General features: G+C 40.2%; 2 protein-coding genes across 14 annotated transcripts in view; one reads left to right on the forward strand and one right to left on the reverse strand.

The window, feature by feature from the left end:
• Positions 1–10,040, forward strand: part of DNAJC3 (DnaJ heat shock protein family (Hsp40) member C3) — an 83,465-nt gene extending 73,425 nt beyond the window's left edge. For all 3 annotated transcript variants that reach the window (XM_054243339.2, XM_002742487.6, XM_035292758.3), the window contains 2 exons: positions 14–162; positions 6,318–10,040. In XM_054243339.2, the coding sequence (XP_054099314.1) occupies positions 14–162; positions 6,318–6,475 (307 nt within the window). In that variant the 3' untranslated portion in view covers positions 6,476–10,040. The remainder of the gene's footprint in view (positions 1–13; positions 163–6,317) is intronic.
• Positions 10,041–16,437: 6,397 nt separating this feature from the next.
• The window catches only part of UGGT2 (UDP-glucose glycoprotein glucosyltransferase 2), a 238,444-nt gene continuing 235,868 nt past the window's right edge, over positions 16,438–19,013 (reverse strand). For all 11 annotated transcript variants that reach the window (XR_013533952.1, XM_078368500.1, XM_078368709.1 and 8 more), the window contains one exon: positions 16,438–16,672. Coding sequence is in view for 10 of the 11 variants with exons in the window: in XM_078368500.1 (XP_078224626.1) it covers positions 16,650–16,672 (23 nt within the window). In the remaining variant the exon portion in view is untranslated. The remainder of the gene's footprint in view (positions 16,673–19,013) is intronic.

Consider the following 19,013-nt stretch of genomic DNA (forward strand, 5'->3'; position numbering starts at 1 on the left):
TACCACCCCTCAGAAATGCCAAAAAGCAAGAAATCATTAAAGCATACCGAAAACTGGCACTGCAGTGGCACCCAGATAACTTCCAGAATGAGGAAGAAAAGAAAAAAGCTGAGAAAAAGTTCATTGATATAGCAGCTGCTAAAGAAGTCCTCTCTGATCCAGGTATTATTGGCCTTTATTCCTTTCACTCTTCCTAGAGGTGGTATTAGAAGTGAGGGTGGAACACGTGGTGCGTTCCCCATGTGGGCCTGTGTAGGCAGTGACTGGTCCTGAGCCCAGTTCCAGAATTGTAGTTTTATGCCTGCCCTTATCCAGCCCTCTTATGCTGGGGACCCCCTCATTGCAGGGTACAGTGGAAAGCCATCAAACGTGGAATCAGAGGGCTTGACTTTGAATCTTTTTTCTACTCAAACAAGTTCTCAGAACTTTTTGGTCTCAGTTTTTTCAACATGGAGGGTAACAGTATCTCAGGTTCCTTCTAACCTCAGAGGTCAGTGATGAATTCTCTCTACCAAGCTCACAGGAGCTTGATAAGGAAACCAGCTTGCCAGACTGGATTGCACAGCGTAGAAGAGCAGATGTCTGGCCTAGGGCCTGCTTCACCCCGTGTGTGTTCACCAGGAATCTTGGCCTAAATCAGATGAATGTTAGATTTACTGGTTTATGTGTGTGTTCTTTTTCCAAATATTTGCTTTTTGTAGAAGTGGGGTCTCGCTATGTTGTCCAGGCTGGTCTTTAACTCCTAGGCTCAAGTGATCTTCCCAGCTCAGCCTCCCAAAGTCCTGAGATGACAGGTGTGAGCCTTGGTACCTGGCCACATGTGTTCTTTTGCCGTACAATAATTTGGCCTGGAAATTTCGTAACAGGGAGACAGGCCAAGCAATGAGGTAATACTGGACAATGCTCTGCTGTTGCCAGAGGGAATTTCATGTTAAGCTGACACTTAGTGCTTTTTTGTGGCATTCCATGTCAGTGGCAGCAGAAGCTGTGATCTGAGCCAGACAAATGAAACAAAAAGAGATGCAAATGTTATGTTTATTTGTCAAATCTTTTTCTTGAGCACCTACTTATGGAATGGAATTGAAGGTAAATAATCCTTTATTTTCAAGTAATTTATAACCAGCAAAGGAGACAGAAATGTACTTCCCTTATCAAGTAGTGTAGGACACATACTGTCCTGTTACTCAGCATATATTGAATGCCTACAACCTGCCTTGAGCAGTTCAGTCCTCTTAGTTTGTGCAGTGCACAGGTGTAGTAGTGTATCAGAGTGGGAGTCAGGATCTTCTTATGGGATGGGGACTCTTGGTCTAAGCTTTAAGGTAGCAGGGCGCTAACCAAGGGGTTGGGTGTCCCTGCACAGAGACATGCATGTAGGAAAGAGCTGCAGGTCCTTTTACTTCCTGTTCTTATGTTCAGGATGAACTGTCTTTTCTTTTAAAGACTTTGGTTTTTCTACTGTACACATATCAAAACACATGTGTCATATTTATGACAGTAGAATCACATGAAATAAATCTTGGCTATAGTTTTTTCTCATTGAAAAATAGTTACCTCATTCTTTGAGATGTATGCAGACCACTCCATTGAATTTTTGACTGATTACATGATGTGGATATAGCTGAGTTCACTTCCCTTTCCATTCATAGCATCCTTTCTCTAGAGCCATTATCACCCCCATCACTATGCAGAGTTCACTACTATTCTAAGAAGCGCCAACACCCTAGATAAATTTTGCCTGTGAGATACCAAGGATGGGGCCTGAGTCTAAGTGCATTAGCTTTTATAAAACAAAGCTGAGTTTCAGATCAACTATAATACCTGCTTAGTTATTAACCCTCAGCATAAGAACCCTCCATTTTACTGATGGGTTTCCTCTTCCTAATGTGTGGCTTCAGATTAACGTCCCAGAATGAAGTCAACTGGCTTGTAAGTATCTTTGTGCTCCTAAAGGACAAATTACTGTGAGAGAGCAAAGTGGGACTTGGTATTATTTCTGTAAATACATTTTTTCTGCATTCTCTATTTCCCATTTATCAAAAAAACCTAGCTATATGCTGAGTATTTTTTTAAGTTCAGTGGTACATGTGCAGGTTTGTTACATAGGTAAATGTGTATTACGGGGGTTTTTTTTTGGGAAGTCATTTTTTTTTTTTTTTTTTAATTTTTTATTGGATTTTAGGTTTTGGGGTACATGAGCAGAGCATGCAAGACAGTTGCGTAGGTACACACATGGCAGTGTGCTTTGCTTTCCTTTTCCCCTTCACCCACATTTGGCATTTCTCCCTAGGCTATCCCTCCCCACCTCCCCCTCCCACTGACCCTCCCCTTTTCCCTACGGGGGTTTATTGTACAGATTATTTAATCACCCAGGTATTAAGTCTAGTACCCATTAGTTGTTTTTCCTGATCCGTTCCTACTTACAAATGAGAAGATGTGGTATTTGGTTTTCTGTTCCTGCATTAGTTTGCTAAGGATAATGGCCTCCTGCTCTATCCATGCCCCTGCAGAGGACATGGTCTTGTTCTTTTTTATGGGTGCATAGTATTCCATTGTGTATATGTACCACATTTTCTTTAGTCTATTGACAGGCGTTTAGGTTGATTCCATGTCTTTTGCTGTTGTGAATAGAGATGCAATAAACAGACATGTGCATTTGTCTCTATAATAGAGCAATCTGTATTCATTTGGGTGCATACCTAGTAATGGGATTGCTGGGTTGAATGGTATTTCAGTCTTGAAGGAATTGCCACACTGTCTTCCATGATGGCTGAATGAATTTACACTTCCACCAAAAGTGTATAAGCATTCCTTTTTCTCCACAACCTTGCCAGCATCTGTTTTTTTTTTTTTTTTGTTTTGACTTTCTGATTTGCATTTCTCTAATGATTAGTGATGTTGAGCTTTTTTTCCTATGATTGTTGGCTGCATGTATGTCTTCTCTTGAGAAGTGTCTGTTCATGTCCTTTGCCCACTTTTTAATGGGGTTGGTTTTTTCTTATAAATTTAAGTTCCTTGTAGACCTTTGTTAGCTGCATAGTTTGCAAAATTTTTCTCCCTTTCTGTAGGTTGTCTCTTTACTCTATTGATGGTTTCTTTTGCTTTGTAGAAGTTCTTTGGTTTAATTAGATCCCATAATTTTTGCTTTTGTTGCAATTTAACAATGGAAACGCCAAAAGCATAGAGAGATCCAAGATGGCCGATCACTAGCAGCTCAGGCTTGTAGTTCCCAGTGAAAGCGCAGAGAACGAGAGGACACCACACTTTCAGATGAATTTTTGTTGCTCACAGACCAGGAGATTTCCAGCGGAGGAGCCCCACGGGTCACCAGCACAACTCTTGTGGCTGGCACCCCGGCGCAGCAGTTCTCAGTACAGAGTAAACGTGACTGGCTCCCCTTTTGGTCAACGTTTGGAGCTCCACGAAGGCAGAGTTGCCCATTTAGCTGATTGAAAAAGGGACTCAAGAAGGAAGCGAGACTGGAGACTCCTGGGCAGAAAAGCACCGGGAATCTTGTCGCTGCTGTTTCAGCTGTCGCAGTGGGTTGCTCAGATTTCGGCACTGGGAATCAACAAGTTGGATGTCTACTCAGGGACCTAATTTGAAAATCGGTAATTACAAAGACAACAGGTGGATAAATTTACAATGACGGGAAGAAACCAGCGTAAAAAGGCTGAGAATACTCAAAATCAGAATGCCTCTCCCTCTACAGAGGATCACAGTTTCTCATCAACAAGGAACAAGGCCTGATGGAGAACGAGTGCATTCCAATAACAGAATTAGGCTTCAGAAGGTGGATAATAAGAAACTTCTTCGAGTTTAAAGAACATGTTCTGGCCCAATGTAAAGAAACTAAGAACCTTGAAAAAAGGTTTGATGAAATCCTAACGAGAATAGACAATTTAGAGAGGAATATAAATGAATTAATAGAACTGAAGAATACAATATGAGAACTCCGTGAAGTATGCACAGGTTTTAACACTTGAATTGATCAAGCAGAAGAAAGACTATCAGAGATTGAAGACCAACTTAATGAAATGAAACGAGAAGACAAGATTAGAGAAGAAAAAGTAAAAAGGAATGAGCAAAGTCTCCAAGAAATATGGGACTATGTGAAAAGACCTAATTTATGTTTGATAGGTGTATCTGAATGCCAGGAAGAGAATGAATCCAAGCTGGAAAATATTCTTCAGGAATACTTTCCTAACCTAGTAAGGCAGGACAATACTCAACTCCAGTTAATACAGAGACCACCACAGAAATATTCCTCAAGTAGAGCAACCCCAAGACACATAATTGTTAGATTCACCAGGGTTGAAATAAAGGAGAAAATTCTAAGGGCAGCTAGAGAGAAAGGTCAGGTTACCCATAAAGGGAAGCCTCTCAGATTTACAGCAGATCTCTCAGCAGAAACCCTACAAACTAGGAGAGTGTGGGGGTCAATCTTCAATATTCTCAAAGAATTTTCAACCCAGAATCTCATATCCTGCCAAACTAAGCTTTATAAATGAAGGTAAAATAAAAGTTTTTGCGAAGCAAGCAAGCACTCAGAGATTTCATCACCACCAGGCCTGCTTTACAAGAGCTTCTGAAAGAAACACTACACAGAAATGAACAACCAGTGTTAGTCATCCCAAAAACTTACCAAAAGGTAAAGAGTGTCTCCGTGATGAAGAATCTATATCAACTAATGGGCAAAATAGCCAGCTAGCATTAAATGACAATATTAAACTCACAAATATCAATATTAATTCTAAATTTAAATGGATTAAACACCCCAATCAAAGACATAGACACGCAAACTGAATAAAACGTCAAAACACATTGGCACTCTATATCCAGATCCATCTCATAAGCAAGGACACACAAAGATGCAAAACAAAAGGTTGGAGGAAGACTCACCAATCAAATGGAGAGAAAAAAAAAAAACCCAGGAGTTGAAACTTTTGTCTCTGACAAAATAGACTAATAGTAACAGACTAAAAGAAACAAAGGACATTACATAATGATAAAAAGATCAATGCAACAATAGGAGTCAATGATCATAAATATATATGCACCCAATACAGGAGCACCCAGATACATAAGACAAGTTTTCAATGACTTATAAAGAGACTTGGACTCCCGCACAATAATACTGTGAGACTTGGACACCGCATTGTTAATAATCGACGGATCAATGAGATAGAAAATTAACAGGGACATTTATGATTTGAACTCAGACCTGTAACAAGTAAACTCAGTGAATATTTATAGAATTCTTCACCCCAGGTCCACAGAACGTACATTTTTTTTTTAGTATCACATTATACCTATTTTGAAAGTGACCACATAAATGGAAGCAAATCACTCTTCAGCATTTGCACAGCATTTCACAGATTTAAAAGAAATATTGGTTGACTGTTTGTTATTTTCTTTCCTTATCCCTTCCTGTCTCCACTGTTAAGCACAATTATTGGCATAAAAGGGGTTTTTAATACCTACTTTTAAATTGCATTCCAGCCTGGGCAATAGAACAAGACTCCTGTTCTCTCTCCCCCCTTTTCTCTTTTTCAAAAAAAATTAAAAAAAAGAAACGCCAAAAGCAATCTTTGCCCATGCCTATGTTCTGACTAGTATTTGCCTAGGTTGTCTTCCAGGGATTTTCTAATGGCTCTGGGGACATGAGCTCTTTCTTCCTATCCCTGCAGTATTCCTCTCTGTTGCCTTCTCCCATGTGTCTGCATTGGTCTCTTTCTGCTCAGGGCTCAGAGGCCCCACCACTGAGGCACCAATTGCATGGGGAGGAAAAAGAGAGCCTCCTGGAGTTGTACGTTCTGGAGGCCCCTCTCCTCTTATGTCTGAGGAGCCTTAGTGCTGTTTGGATTAAACTGAGGCTCTGTGGTGCCCATTAGATACTTGATGAAGTCATTGCCTTATACATTTTATTTTGGGGATTAGGGTGGTAATCTGGTTGTTTCATTAGAAGAGCAGACTTTTGGAAGTTTCTTTCTCTCAAATTACTTTTTTCTAAGTAATTTCATTGGGTAGTAACCAAGCTTGGGTAGCTTCTTCTGGGGTGAGATTTAGGGACTTGAATTTCAGTAAATACCTATTTTCAACCCTGAACCTCACCCTTTTTTGCGGCAGATTTCTATAGTCTGTTTCTTCTGGGTGGGAATGGGAGAGCCTGAATTTGAATGTCAAGCACAATGCTTGATAACTGAAAAGTATGTAGCCCCTCAAACCCACCCACCCTCCTCTACCCAGAGAAAACACTTCCCATGCCGCTGTACCTTAGTTATTACCTGGTTGTTAATTCGCTGATTTCTTTCTAGAAATGAGGAAGAAGTTTGATGACGGAGAAGATCCCCTGGATGCAGAGAGCCAGCAAGGAGGCGGTGGCAACCCTTTCCACAGAAGCTGGAACTCATGGCAAGGGTTCAATCCCTTCAGCTCAGGCGGACCATTTAGATTTAAATTCCACTTCAATTAAACCAACTGTTTTTCTGCTCTTCTTCCTTAATTTTTGTAAAAAGATTAAAAACAAACAAATCTTGTTCCGGGACCCTAATGAAAAAAAAATTCAAATCTTTCAGTTTGTCCATGACCAAAGAGTTGCTTTAATAGGAAAAAATCTGTTCTTATCCCTGTTAGATTTATGGTTAATGGGTTTGCAGTGGCAGGGAGGCAAGGTATGGTTCTGTTTCTGACAAAGCGCCTGCGTACATTTTATGCTGCCTGGAGGAAGTGGTCTGAGGCGGGTTCACCTGTGGAAGTGCTCACGTAATCTGTATTTTTCTACACTGGAGCTGCGATTCTTCTCTTCATAGCCTTGCAGAGTAAGTCAGTGCTTACAAGTGTAATTATGCCTCTGTATTCTTAAAGAGAATTTTGAGCTGTACGTTCTTAGGGACAACTGTGCTTCAATGTGGTCAATCTAGTCACTTGCGAGTATGAAATCTTTAGTATGCACGTGTTTATAGCTCTCTGGTCTGTCAACATGGCTGTCACTGGAAGAGGAGCAAGAGACCATCTTTTAGGAATCCTGCCACCAAATGATAATATATCCAGGTTTAGACTTTGGATTAATGTTAAATGTACATTTTTTTAAATTCAATACCTGCAGAAGAATACTGAAACTTGAATTTATGAATATCTATGAACCCTTTTAATATTAAACACAACAAACTAAAAGCTATAGGTAAAACAGGTTGAGATAAAATAGTGGCAGTATTTAAAATATTGCTGAAGTGCAGATTGGAATACTTTTTCAAGAACTGATGTTCTGAGTTTTTATAGAGAATTTCATGTAACAGGATTGGCTTACAAACATAAACACAGAACGCAATTCCCACTTTTAAGTAAAGACAGTGGGCCAGCTTCTTTCTCCTTCTTTTATATCAAAGCTCAATCTTATTTTAAAGTGCTGTGGTCTCCCATGTGGGACCTGTCTGGTGGTATGTGGTAAGCAGTAGACCTGCCCTCTACCAGATCTTGATGCCTCTAGATGTTCTCCTGCCTACAAGGAAACACAGGCTTGCAAGTTCAGTCAGGTCTGTATTTCCACTGTTGTTTCATTTAATAAAATGGCATCTCCTCTTGAGATGTTCTTCTTACCTTTTAGGAAGATAACTATTTAAGAAATGAACTAATCTCTTTGTATACCGAATACTTCTTCCCTAAAAAATGTTACTTTAATCAAGAATATTGAATATTTATGGAATTACTGATGCTGCATTTGAAAGCTGAGGGAATTACTTTAGATAGGAATTATCACCTTGAAATCAAGCATTTTAATTCACTGTGGGAGGCATCCGGACGATGGACATACATAACAGCAGAGCACAAATTGTCTTTGTCTGTAGTCATATCCTGAAACATATGTGGACAAAATTTTTAAGTGAGAGAAACCACATAGTTAAATATAGCAAAACACTTAAGTGCTTTCTGCATCTATTTAGGAATCTATTTCTTACCAATAAACTTAACAATGCATTTGGAAAACTAGTAAACATCTTGCAACTTTCATTTTGCTTTAATGCTTCAGTTCAAGCCAGTGTAAAAATAATTTCCAAGGTTTTTCTGTCTATTCTTGAACTGATCTCACTACTGGCAATATCAGTAATATCTTTTTCAATCTGGTTCCTTTTGTATATGATATCACTGTGTTCTATTTGAAATATAGTGATGGCTTTTACCTACTTTGAAAAGTAAGAATTTTCACATAAAATCAGAAGAAAAGGAAATAAATCACGTGCCCTTCCACTTGGAGAGCATGACAGCTGCCAACAAGAAGGGGTCCAGGGCCACACAGGAGATGTGCCCACGGCCGGGCCACCTCCCACCTGCTGCCCAGAGGCTTATTTGCATTTTCATTTTTCTCCACTTGTAACAACCATAGTTTCAGCTCCCAAATTCTTATCATGGATTTAACTTAGTTATCATACCTAACGTGCAGATTTACTTGCCTGTTTTCAGTGGAGAGAGAGCAGCAGCTCTGGTGCCACATGCCAGCGCCATGGAGGGAAATGAATTCTCTGCAATCTGTTGTTTCGCTGATTCATGAGGAAAGTAAGAACCGTTGAGTTCCAGTCTTGACGGGCATCGGCAGTTTTCTCTCCCACATGGAAAGACAGTCACTGCTTGCTTCCCTTAAAGTGACTGAGAAAAGCCTGGATGTGTAAAGAGATCATCATTCCCCCTGCCTGTCTGACATAGGGTACCATGATGCAGTGTAAAACCAAAAAAACTGTACTACTGAAAAGGCATTTCCCTTTTTTGAAGAGGGCTACTTTCATTTTCCCTTGGGGACTGCAGGTGCCAGGTAACCTTTATGGCTCTTTCAGGAAAAGTCAAATCAGAGAGTGAGTACCCCAGCCTTAGCTCTGTTAGTCTGCTCCTACCTTCTTTCCTTCTTGGTGAGCTCCATGAGTGGAGTTATCAGTGGTCTGTACTTTGTGGATATTTTGCCCAGCACGAAGTATTAGACACATCAGTCTAGAAGCATTGTGAAAAAGTTCCAAAAAGGGAGATTCAATTTAATTCATTCCTCAGTTCTGAAAGTTTGTGGTTTCTTACCATATTAATAGATGAAAACTTGAAAAAACTTTTGATAGTTGACTAATGGGAATTGGATGTAACATATTACTAATTCTACAATGTCTCTCTTTAGTCAGTATTAAAAATCTTTTTAAAGTATTGGTATGAAAACAGATTTGTGTTGCCCTGATAATGGAATTTTAAAACTACCGCAGTTTAAGAGAAAAACATAATTGGGTAAAAAAGGCAGCCAATAAAACCACTATTTGAAATTAATACCATTGTCTACTCACAATGGATGATGAAAAATTTTACCTTTAAAGGCATATGATGGGTCAGAAGTTGTCTGTAACATAGACCATGAAAAAAACGACATAAGATATATAAGTTAAAAGTGGCTCCTTGGTGAGGTCTGTCTGAGAGCCGACTGCCTTACAGATACAGGGTACTGGTAATGGGTCTTGCCAAGTTTTTAGCAATGGTATAACCTAGAGAAGTTCATGCAACTTTGTTGAATGTAGTTCTCGTTTCAGATTTATAAAAGAAAGTAGAAGGCAAACGTTAATTTGCCAGCAACTAATATCCTTTTTCTAAATCAGATCATTCCTTTTGTGTTAGTGTAAGTTTATCCTGTAATTTTAAATGACGTTTAAAGTGGGATCATTTGGGATTTTTTCGTTTACAGATGATCTCATTTGCTGAATGATTTAAGAGTAAAATTAGCCACTGCGTGGCTCTGTGTATAGTAACTGGTTTTGTTGCACTTATCTGTGGCTGAAACACTTCCCTGCAGTGGAAAGCCGAGCAAGGAGGAGGTAAACATTGGAGATGTTTGTTAAAATATTACTCCTACCATGAATGAGAAAAGACTAAGTAACTTAATCCATCTCAATTTAGTGTTTTAATAAAAAAGGAACCTAATATTTGAAATGGGTCTCAGACATGTCTACAAATATGGGTACTATTTTTATGCCCGTGTATTTTCACATTTAATAAAAATATTTATGGTCATATCAGTATTTCCTTGCTTTTGATTCATTTTTGTCATCTTTGAAAAAAAATCTTAAGATAGTCCATCTTAGGAGAAGTCTGTTTCCAACTCTGCTTCACACTAAGTCAGTGACTGAGGTGACAAAAGGGCTCTTCCTTTACACAAGTTGACAGTGAAGGTCAGAGCACACAAAGCAGAAAAGATTAAAATCTCTAAACCCCCAAAAGTCCTAGGACTTAAAAAGTGGACAGTTCTTCAGTACTATTAAAATATAACACTGAAATTGGCTTTGTCTGAAGATTTTCTCTTTGATATCCTATTTGTACATTCCTGTTAAGGCCCTAGTTGGGAGGGAGGACACTATAGCGTATCTCAGTCAAATGTCCAGCTACAAACAAAAGGAACTGTCTTCTCAGTTAAAGTATTCTGCAGCTGTTAAGATTCAAGGAGAGCTGGAATCTATAAATGTGTATAGGACTTTTCCAGAAAGCTCGAAGCTTCCAAATTCTTAATCCTCATGACACTGTGGCACTATATGAGCAGCCAGCCTGAGTCTGAAGATAAACAGCATGAACATGTGCAGCAGGCATGAGGGCTGCAGGGAGACTGCGAGAGGAAGGGAGGTCCAAGTCCTCTTCCTGGAGCCTCAGGAGCTCTCACTGAGCAGGCATCAAGTCCCCTCCTTCCCTACCCCCAGGCCCAAATTGGTGCTTCATGATCTTTAAAAAAAAAAAAAAAATTAATCTTAATGCCAGTTTACAGTTCACACCTCAAAGACCCAGAACTCTGCAAAACCCTTTTATGCTGAGCAAATTCTTTGGGAATGCCTCTATGATAAACAGAAACTTAATATGCATATGATTACCTTATACTAGGATTCTGTTTCTAATAAATCATACAGCCGACAACTCAGGTTGCGTGTCTGTTTTGAACACATTTCCAGCCTTCACTCAGGTCTATTTTCCCTAAGCATCCCTCTGACAGATAATCCCAGGGACTGGGCAGCCGTGACTTGGAAGAGCCTGGGAACATTAGTGCCAATGTCGTTCTGAGGAAATCAGAATTGAACGTATTTAAAAAGCATAAGGGAGAAACCATTGCTTGCAGCATTTGAGTGGATTTCACACTGTTCTAAGTCTTCTTGGCATTTATATACTTCCTTGTTATTACAGATTTATATAGGTATATCTTTGTGTACAGTGTGCCATATGCAGATACAGTTAAAAAGGATTTTTCCTTATACTAGTTCCCCTAAATAGATGTAATTTTGTTCCCAAGTATGAAGATGCTTTATCTCTAAAGAATTATCCTTGTAACAGATACTTTAGAGCTAAAGCATCTTTATACCTCGGAGCAAAATTACATCTATTTAGGGAAACCAGTATAAGAAGGAAAAATCCTCTCTAAAGTATCTGCTAAAAGGATAATTCTTGGGCTGGGCCTGGTGGGTCATGCCTGTAATCCCAGCATTTTGGGAGGCCAAGGCAGGCGGATCACCTGAGGTCAGGAGTTTCAAGACCAGCCTAGCCAACATGATGAAACTCCATCTCTACTAAAAATATAAAAAATTAGCTGGACGTGATGATGCAAGTTTGTAGTCTCAGCTATTCAGGAGACTGAGGCAGAAGAATCTCTTGAACCCAGGAGGTATAAGTTGCAGTCAGCCAAGATCATGCCATTGCACTTCAGCCTGGGTGACAGTAAGACTCCGACTAAAAAAAAATAATAATTCTTTCAACAAATTACGTACATTTCACTGTCAGGTTTTCTTAGGATTTTATTAATACCCTATCACTTCATATATACCCCCCATTGCACTATTTTTGTTTCCTGCAATGTTTGTGGCTTTGTTACCTCAAGTTAAAAGTAGAAAGACTTCACTCTACAGTTGTTTAATGTTTGTGCAAACAAAATAGCATCTGTTCCTCCTACTGAATGCAGAAACATTAAGCAACTGTAGAATGGAGGGAGGGCTCTCCCTGTAGAACAGGGCCTCAGATTGGTAAATTTATTATGGACGTTGTACAATGAAAAAAAGCACTAGCAAATCTAGAACTTTTGCCCAAAAAGTTAGTACTGCTGTTATGAATAAGTATTAGGAAATAATGCAGGCATAAAAATATTCACCGAGCAGTTTAGGATTTAATGAGTAGATGTTAGCCCTTCACTGCACTTGAGGATCAAATCACAAAAGCTCTTCACGTGGTTCATAAACTCACTTGTCGCCCAGGCTCCAACCTCATGGGCCTTCTTTCAGTTCTCAAATGAACAGAACTCCTTCCAGAGTATTCCTTCTTCCTGGCTAGCGCTTACTCTTACTTCGGGTTTCATCCTGAAATGTTACTTGTTAGGTCTGTCTTGACACTTGCCCTTCATAACATTTTCATTTGGATATTCATGTCTGTCATTTATACTGTCTAGTAACCTGAAGAGGGCAGCTCAGCACACAGTAGGTACTTAAATTATTTGTTGAATTGTTGAAATATTCAATCTGTTCAGGGCAGAGAGACCTTCTATATTACTGGCCTTATTTAGACGAAACTTTTTAGAAATCGTTTTCTGGTGGAAGCAGACCGTGGGGAAACAGAGGAACAGCTACATACCAGTGTGAGGAGACAGACGCATCAGGGGCCGTTGCAGGCCGTTTGTATGGAAAGTAGTTTCCATCTGACGCTCTAGAATAGACACTACTGCAGGATTAGTTTCATTTATTTCGACATTCATCTTTCCCACTAAAGGTAGTATGAAAATTGTTCCTCCTCTCCTTTTTCTGAAAACTTTAAACATAAGGTTGATCTGGAACCCTTGTCACTCAAATAATGTTTTGGTTTGAAGCCCATCTTTAACATCTGAGTAATTTTTCAATTCTAATAAAAACCTTCTTTTTTAAAAGTACAATCACATCAGGTAGGATACAAACCTTACATAATTGGGCAGATCCACATGATTGAAGTAAACTTCTTAACTTCAAGTAATTATGAACTGTAGAGGACAAGATTATTTTCCAAATCTGATTGATATCTTTACAACAGAGGCGTTAATAGTTTTTTTTGGGGGGGGGGTGGTTAAGGAGTGGAAAGTTGAATAGAAGAAAAGAAAGAGGAGAGCAGCTCCTTGTGAGAGAGACAGAGACATCTAATAAAAAAAGAGATGTTACTCATTTTAAGTCAAGAGGCTTTCCCTTAGAATTTCTCAGAAAATAAAAGTTTATATTTGGTAAATGGGATTAACAAACTGAGAAAATGGGGAACAGCTGTCACATTACCATAACACTTGAAGACTTTTAAGACTGGTTCTAGGATGGGCTTGCACACCTGATTGAGCCCCTCTAACTTACAAAGTTGCCTGTAATTTGAACTTTGTCCATCAAATCCCTGGACCGTCATGTTTCCTCTTCCTCACTTTGCTACCAAAGGTGAGATCTTAACCAATCATCTGGTTCTTTGGAAGTGAGTGGAGCCCTTTCCATCTATGAAGTCAAGTAACAGAAGTGGGCAAGACACTGGCTGGGTCATAATTTCTGCTTGTTGGTTTGAGCATGGGGCCATCAGCACCTTTCACTTCGTCTCTGAAACTATGGATCTGAGACACATGATCCACGTGTTCATCTGACTTGCCCTGTACCTCCTGCCGCTGAAAGTATTCTGCTGGGTCCCTGGAGCCTCTTCTGGGTAGTGGCAGTTTCTTGTCTGGTTGCTCCTCAGGTGCTGGAGTCAGGACCTGGCACAGAGCAACAAGCATTTCTGCAGGCAGGTCCCACCTGTGTCAGACTACATGTTTAATATTAAAAGCCTGATGTTATCCTAACTCCAGGCTGACAAGGCTTGAAGTGCCTTTTGGAGGTATTTGGTGCTGTTCTTCTAGGAGCTATGTTGTTTTCTAGGAACTTGAGGGTGATTGGAATCCAATGATAGGCACTTCCAAAGTAAAACCTCTTGGACCTAAGTGTTGGAGGTGGGATGCAGACTCTGGATGGTCTTAATGCTCAGATTCTGGCTCTGCTTTCTACATAAAGCTCACACGTCACTGTGGGTCAAGCAGAAATGCTTCTCATTCTTAAACTGTTCTGACACTTTTTTCTAAGAAGGCAGAAAGAAGATATATATGACTTCTCACAGTTAGAAAATAGTTTCCCCCATCCCCCTGACCTCCACTACTTCCAGGATTTGATTTTTGTTAAAACTTGACATAGGGCCTGTAGCTGAGAACCAGAATTCGGGATCCTGAATATACTGTGAAAGCCGCTGGACCATATTTGTTCAGCATCTCCAGGACAGTGGAACTGAACGGCTTTCTCTCCAAGTGTTACCAGATACTCAGGCAAGACCTATGGTTCAGTTATGTAATGTGTCCCTGAGGAGGGTATGCTTTGTATGGCACAGTGGTTTGTATGCATGAGAGCTCTTGACAACAGCATTTTTAAAACCAGCCATCTAATTAAAATATCTCACTTTACTTATAAATCTGGATTTTCTGATATAAAGTATCCCTTACCTGGAAATGAAACATGTAAACTGGCCACTCAGATCGCAAGATACAAACAGGGATGGGGGCCATCAAGACTGTTTACATCGTTCTGCAATTTTAGCTTAATACTCCATGAAAATATGGGATCTAGAATACTGGAGAAGGAGTAGGTAATAGAAGTAGGAATCCAGTGTCTTTGTCCAGCTGATCATTCTTTCTATAAGATTCTCATAGGAGTGAAGACACGGTGGTAACAAAGGAAAGCAAAGTACCATCTTACAGTCATCGGGGTTTGTGCTCCAGCCACCGCAGCAGACCTCTGGGTAGCTGGGTGGAGCATCTGGCCTGACCTAGAAACTTACAAAGTCTTACCTCACCGATCTCCAGCTACAGCTGACTCCCAGAAGGAGTGAGCGGAGAGCACCATGGTGTTGGCTGCCCCAGGACCACTTACTGCTCCAGCCTCTGAGAGTACCCTGTAGGATACTGTGAACTCATAAGAATAACCTAGTTCCACCAAAGCAGGCCATTTTAACATAAACACAAACAACAAAGGAAGGATGACTCAGAGAGAGAGAGAGAGAGAGAGAGGCAGGCTCTCTTTTTTTTTGCAGGCTCTCTTTTATTAGGAATGGATGCAACTGATGGGAAGAGTAGTATTTTAACCCTATGGGCTGTTCTGTCAAACATAGCCCATGGAGTTAAAATAATACTCTTCCCATCAGCTAATACAGAAGGATTAGCCTTGTTCTGAAGAGCACACAGGAGTGAGCTTCTGGCTCATGATTGAACTGTGTGTACAGAGCTGTCCAAAGATGGACCAACCTGTCTCTAGAGGTAAAGAGTTCCCTGTTGTCCTGGAATTTCCAAGATAGCTTGAGCCTCAGCTTTACAGGTGGGGCCTTAGAAAAGGGGCTGACACACTGGCTGGGGGCCAAACTCTGTTAAATGTTTCTCAAATTTGTCTTATTATAGAACCACCTGGAGAGTTTTTTAAATGATTATGATTTACCAAGCTTGCTTTAGACCTAATGAGTCAGACTTTTCATAGGATGGGGTCCAAACGGCACTGAGTTCTCTTCCAATCCCATGATCCTATGACTTTAGAATAGTTGGATAGTTTTTAAACATTTACTAGTCTTATTCGTCTATTATTAGTACACATCAGGAAAACAAACTGTTTACATCCTTACTTAGGTTTCCATAAAAGTACCTCGTCCTTTTAAAAAAAAGAATACACATATATCCCACATACCCATAAATACTTATGACATAAAATTAGAAACATTAAAAAATCCGAATACCAAATACCACATAAGATTAAAATATCATATGGTTTAAGATAAATGATTACTGTGTAACAATATTACGTCCATGTTAAAGCAACAGTTAAGGTACAAATGGTCTTAATTATTATTTACTATTGTCTCAGGAGGAAAAAACACGAAATGGGTTCCTGTAATTTTAAATGCATTTAGGTAATTTGATTTTTTAATTACTTTTTTGAGACAAAGTCTCACTCTGTCACTCAGGGTGTAGTGCAATGGCACGACCTCGGCTCACTGCAACCTCTGCCTCCCAGGTTCAAGTAATTCTTGTGCCTCAGCCTCCCAAGTGGCTGGGATTACAGGCACCCACCACCACACCCAGCTAATTTTTTTGTATTTTTAGTACAGACAGGGTTCCGTCATGTTGGCCAGGTTTGTCTCGAACTCCTGACCTCAGGTGATCCACCTGCCTCAGCCTCCTAAAGTGCTGGGATTACAGGCGTGAGCCACTGCACCCAGCCTAAATGCATTTCTGTAATTTTAAATGCATTTTGTGAATAAAGAAATGTAGATGCACATAAAACTAGATATAAAAGGCTACAGTTTGATAAACACCAGCTAGTCAGGTACCTGGGCTATCTGGCAAAACATCGAACTTTAACTGGTGATCAGGAAAAGGGAACAATCAGGTTTTAAATACTCAATGGTCATTTATTATAAAACTTAAACTTATTCAATACATTAAATACATGTGTTTTAAATAATTACAATTTTTAAAAATTAAAGAATATGTCACTGATCTTAATGAGACTTCCAAATAGTCTGAGCAGTGGCTCCACACTTCCCCAGCAGGCGGAAGATTTCCTGTCATGCTTTCACCTTCCTTCTGATAAAAACCAGTGCTAGAGTTCATCATGTGTTAAAACTGTAGGGAAGAAAAGTTTATTTAGTTCCTGGAATCTTAAGCATAAAATTATCTTAAATATTACTTGCATGTGAGGAGGGGCCGATGTTGACCGAGGATCCTTATTACTTCCTAGTTCAGTACCTATATGCCTCATTACGCAACATGAGAAGAGCTCTCTGTACACTGTGATGTCTATTATACTGTATCACAACTACTTGTCTTTTAAATCCACCTAGACTGTGAGCTCCATGAGCCTATTAGGATAAGGAACACACCTTACTTATCTTTGTTATCTTTAGGATCTAGCTTCCTGCCTGGCAGATAAGAGGTCTTGAAGAATACTAAGAGATTATTCACTGTGAATATAGTATTCTATTCTTAATGTAATGGAACAACAGAAAGCAGAGGACATACAGTCATTGTCTAATAAGGGAGGACACAGAACAGTGACTTAAATACTACATAAACTCAAGTGCAATTCTGATGAAGACTGAGCAAAATGGTCTCTGCATCACTGAGCTGTCACATACCAACTGATTTTAATTAAAATGCATGCTGTTCTACAATTCAAGATGGCAGACTATGTTTCTTCACTAAATTCTACTGGAAAGATAATAAATGTAAAAGGGAAAAACAATATTGAGAATGAGGGAAGTGGTTACAAGAAACTGTTGGGGCAACATTATAAATGAATCTCAAGAAATGGGAAACAGGGATAGACTGCATAAAACAACTTCATCCCAGAATACACAGCTGAGATGATGAGCTGGCTTTTCTGATGGAGGAGGCTGGGAGAGGCTACTAACAGAAACACCAGTGGATAGTGAGTCAGACAGTGAAATAATTAAATGAAAGACTGTCTGTGGAAAATCCATGCCTGTCAGCTCCCCACTCTTATTCTTCTGAATCCAAGAGAGAAACCAACAGGCTGTTATTTATCCTAAGATAAAAAGTGGAAGTCTATTCTTGAAAGCAAACGGAACAATTCTCAGAGAGACAAAAAGGGAGAAATAAAGGGTGGGAGAGGGAGGGAAAGAGGTATTTTTATGTGGGTGTCTGCTCTTGAGTAAGGCACCCTCATTTGGGCTTTTAGGGTGGCATATAGGATGGGCTTTGATCTGTTTCATGACCATTCACCTAGAAGGAGGCCTGCCAGTTGTACACCATGGGTTAATTAGCAATTAACTCTCCCATCTGGGGAAGAAGCCTATTGGAGAAAGAAACACATTTAAAGTCTGGCAGAGAAAATGACACCAGTTATTATATTCATCAATCTAATATTTTATTCTTAAATATAAACACAAACAGCCAAAGGTCTCTAGGTTTTTGAGGAAGACCAATAAGAAAAAAAAAAAAAGAGCCAAGATGAACACATAAAATAGCTTACTGTAAGGAAACAGAAAGCAACTGAAAAGAACTGAAGTGATACTTAAAACAATTCTAATTGGTATTTTCAGGAGATATTAGAAAAGTTGACGAAACCATAAAACAAGAATAGGGATTGCTGGCAAGATGGCCAAATAGGAACAGCTCCAGTGCGCAGCTCCCAGCAAGACTGATGCAGAAGGCTGGTGATTCCACATTTCCAACTGAGGTACTTAATTCATCCCATTGGGACTGGCTGGACAGTGGGTACAGCCCAAGGAGGGCAAGCCAAAGCAGGGTGGGGTGTCACCTCACCCAGGAAGCACAAGGGGCTAGGGAACTCCGTCCCTTAGCCAAGGGAAGCCATTAGGGACTGTCCTCTGCACTCCAGCCTAGATATTGCACTTTTTCCACAGTCTTCACAACCAGCAGACCAGGAGATTCCCTCCGGTGTCTATGACACCATGGCCCTGAGTTTCCAGTACAAAACTAAGACACTAAGCTAGCCGCAGCAGTTTTTTTATTCATATCCCAGTGGCACCTGGAACCCCAGCGAGACAGAACCATTCACTCCCCTGGAAAGGGGGCTGAAGCCAGGGAGTCAAGTGATCTGGCTTGGCGGCTACCACCCCCATAAAGACCAGCAAGCTAAGATCCACTGGCTTGAAATTCTCGCAGCCAGGACAGCAGTCTAAGCTCGACCTGGGATGTTCAAGCTTGGTGGAGGGAGGGGCATCCGCCATTGCTGAGGCTCAGGTAGGCGGTTTTAAACTTATAGTGTAAACAAAGTCGCCAGGAAGTTCAAACTGGGAAGAGCCCATGGCAGCTCAGCAAGGCCTCTGCAGGCAGACTGTGTCACTAGACTCCCTCCTCGCTGGGCTGGGCATCTCTGAAAAAAGGCAGCAGAATGTCAGGGACTTAAAAATAAACCCCCACTGTCCTGGGACAGAGTACCTGGGAAAAGGGGCGGTTGTGGTACAGATTCAGTTGACTT

Source organism: Callithrix jacchus, chromosome 1 (assembly GCF_049354715.1).
Source record: "Callithrix jacchus isolate 240 chromosome 1, calJac240_pri, whole genome shotgun sequence".
Lineage (NCBI taxonomy): Eukaryota > Metazoa > Chordata > Mammalia > Primates > Cebidae > Callithrix > Callithrix jacchus.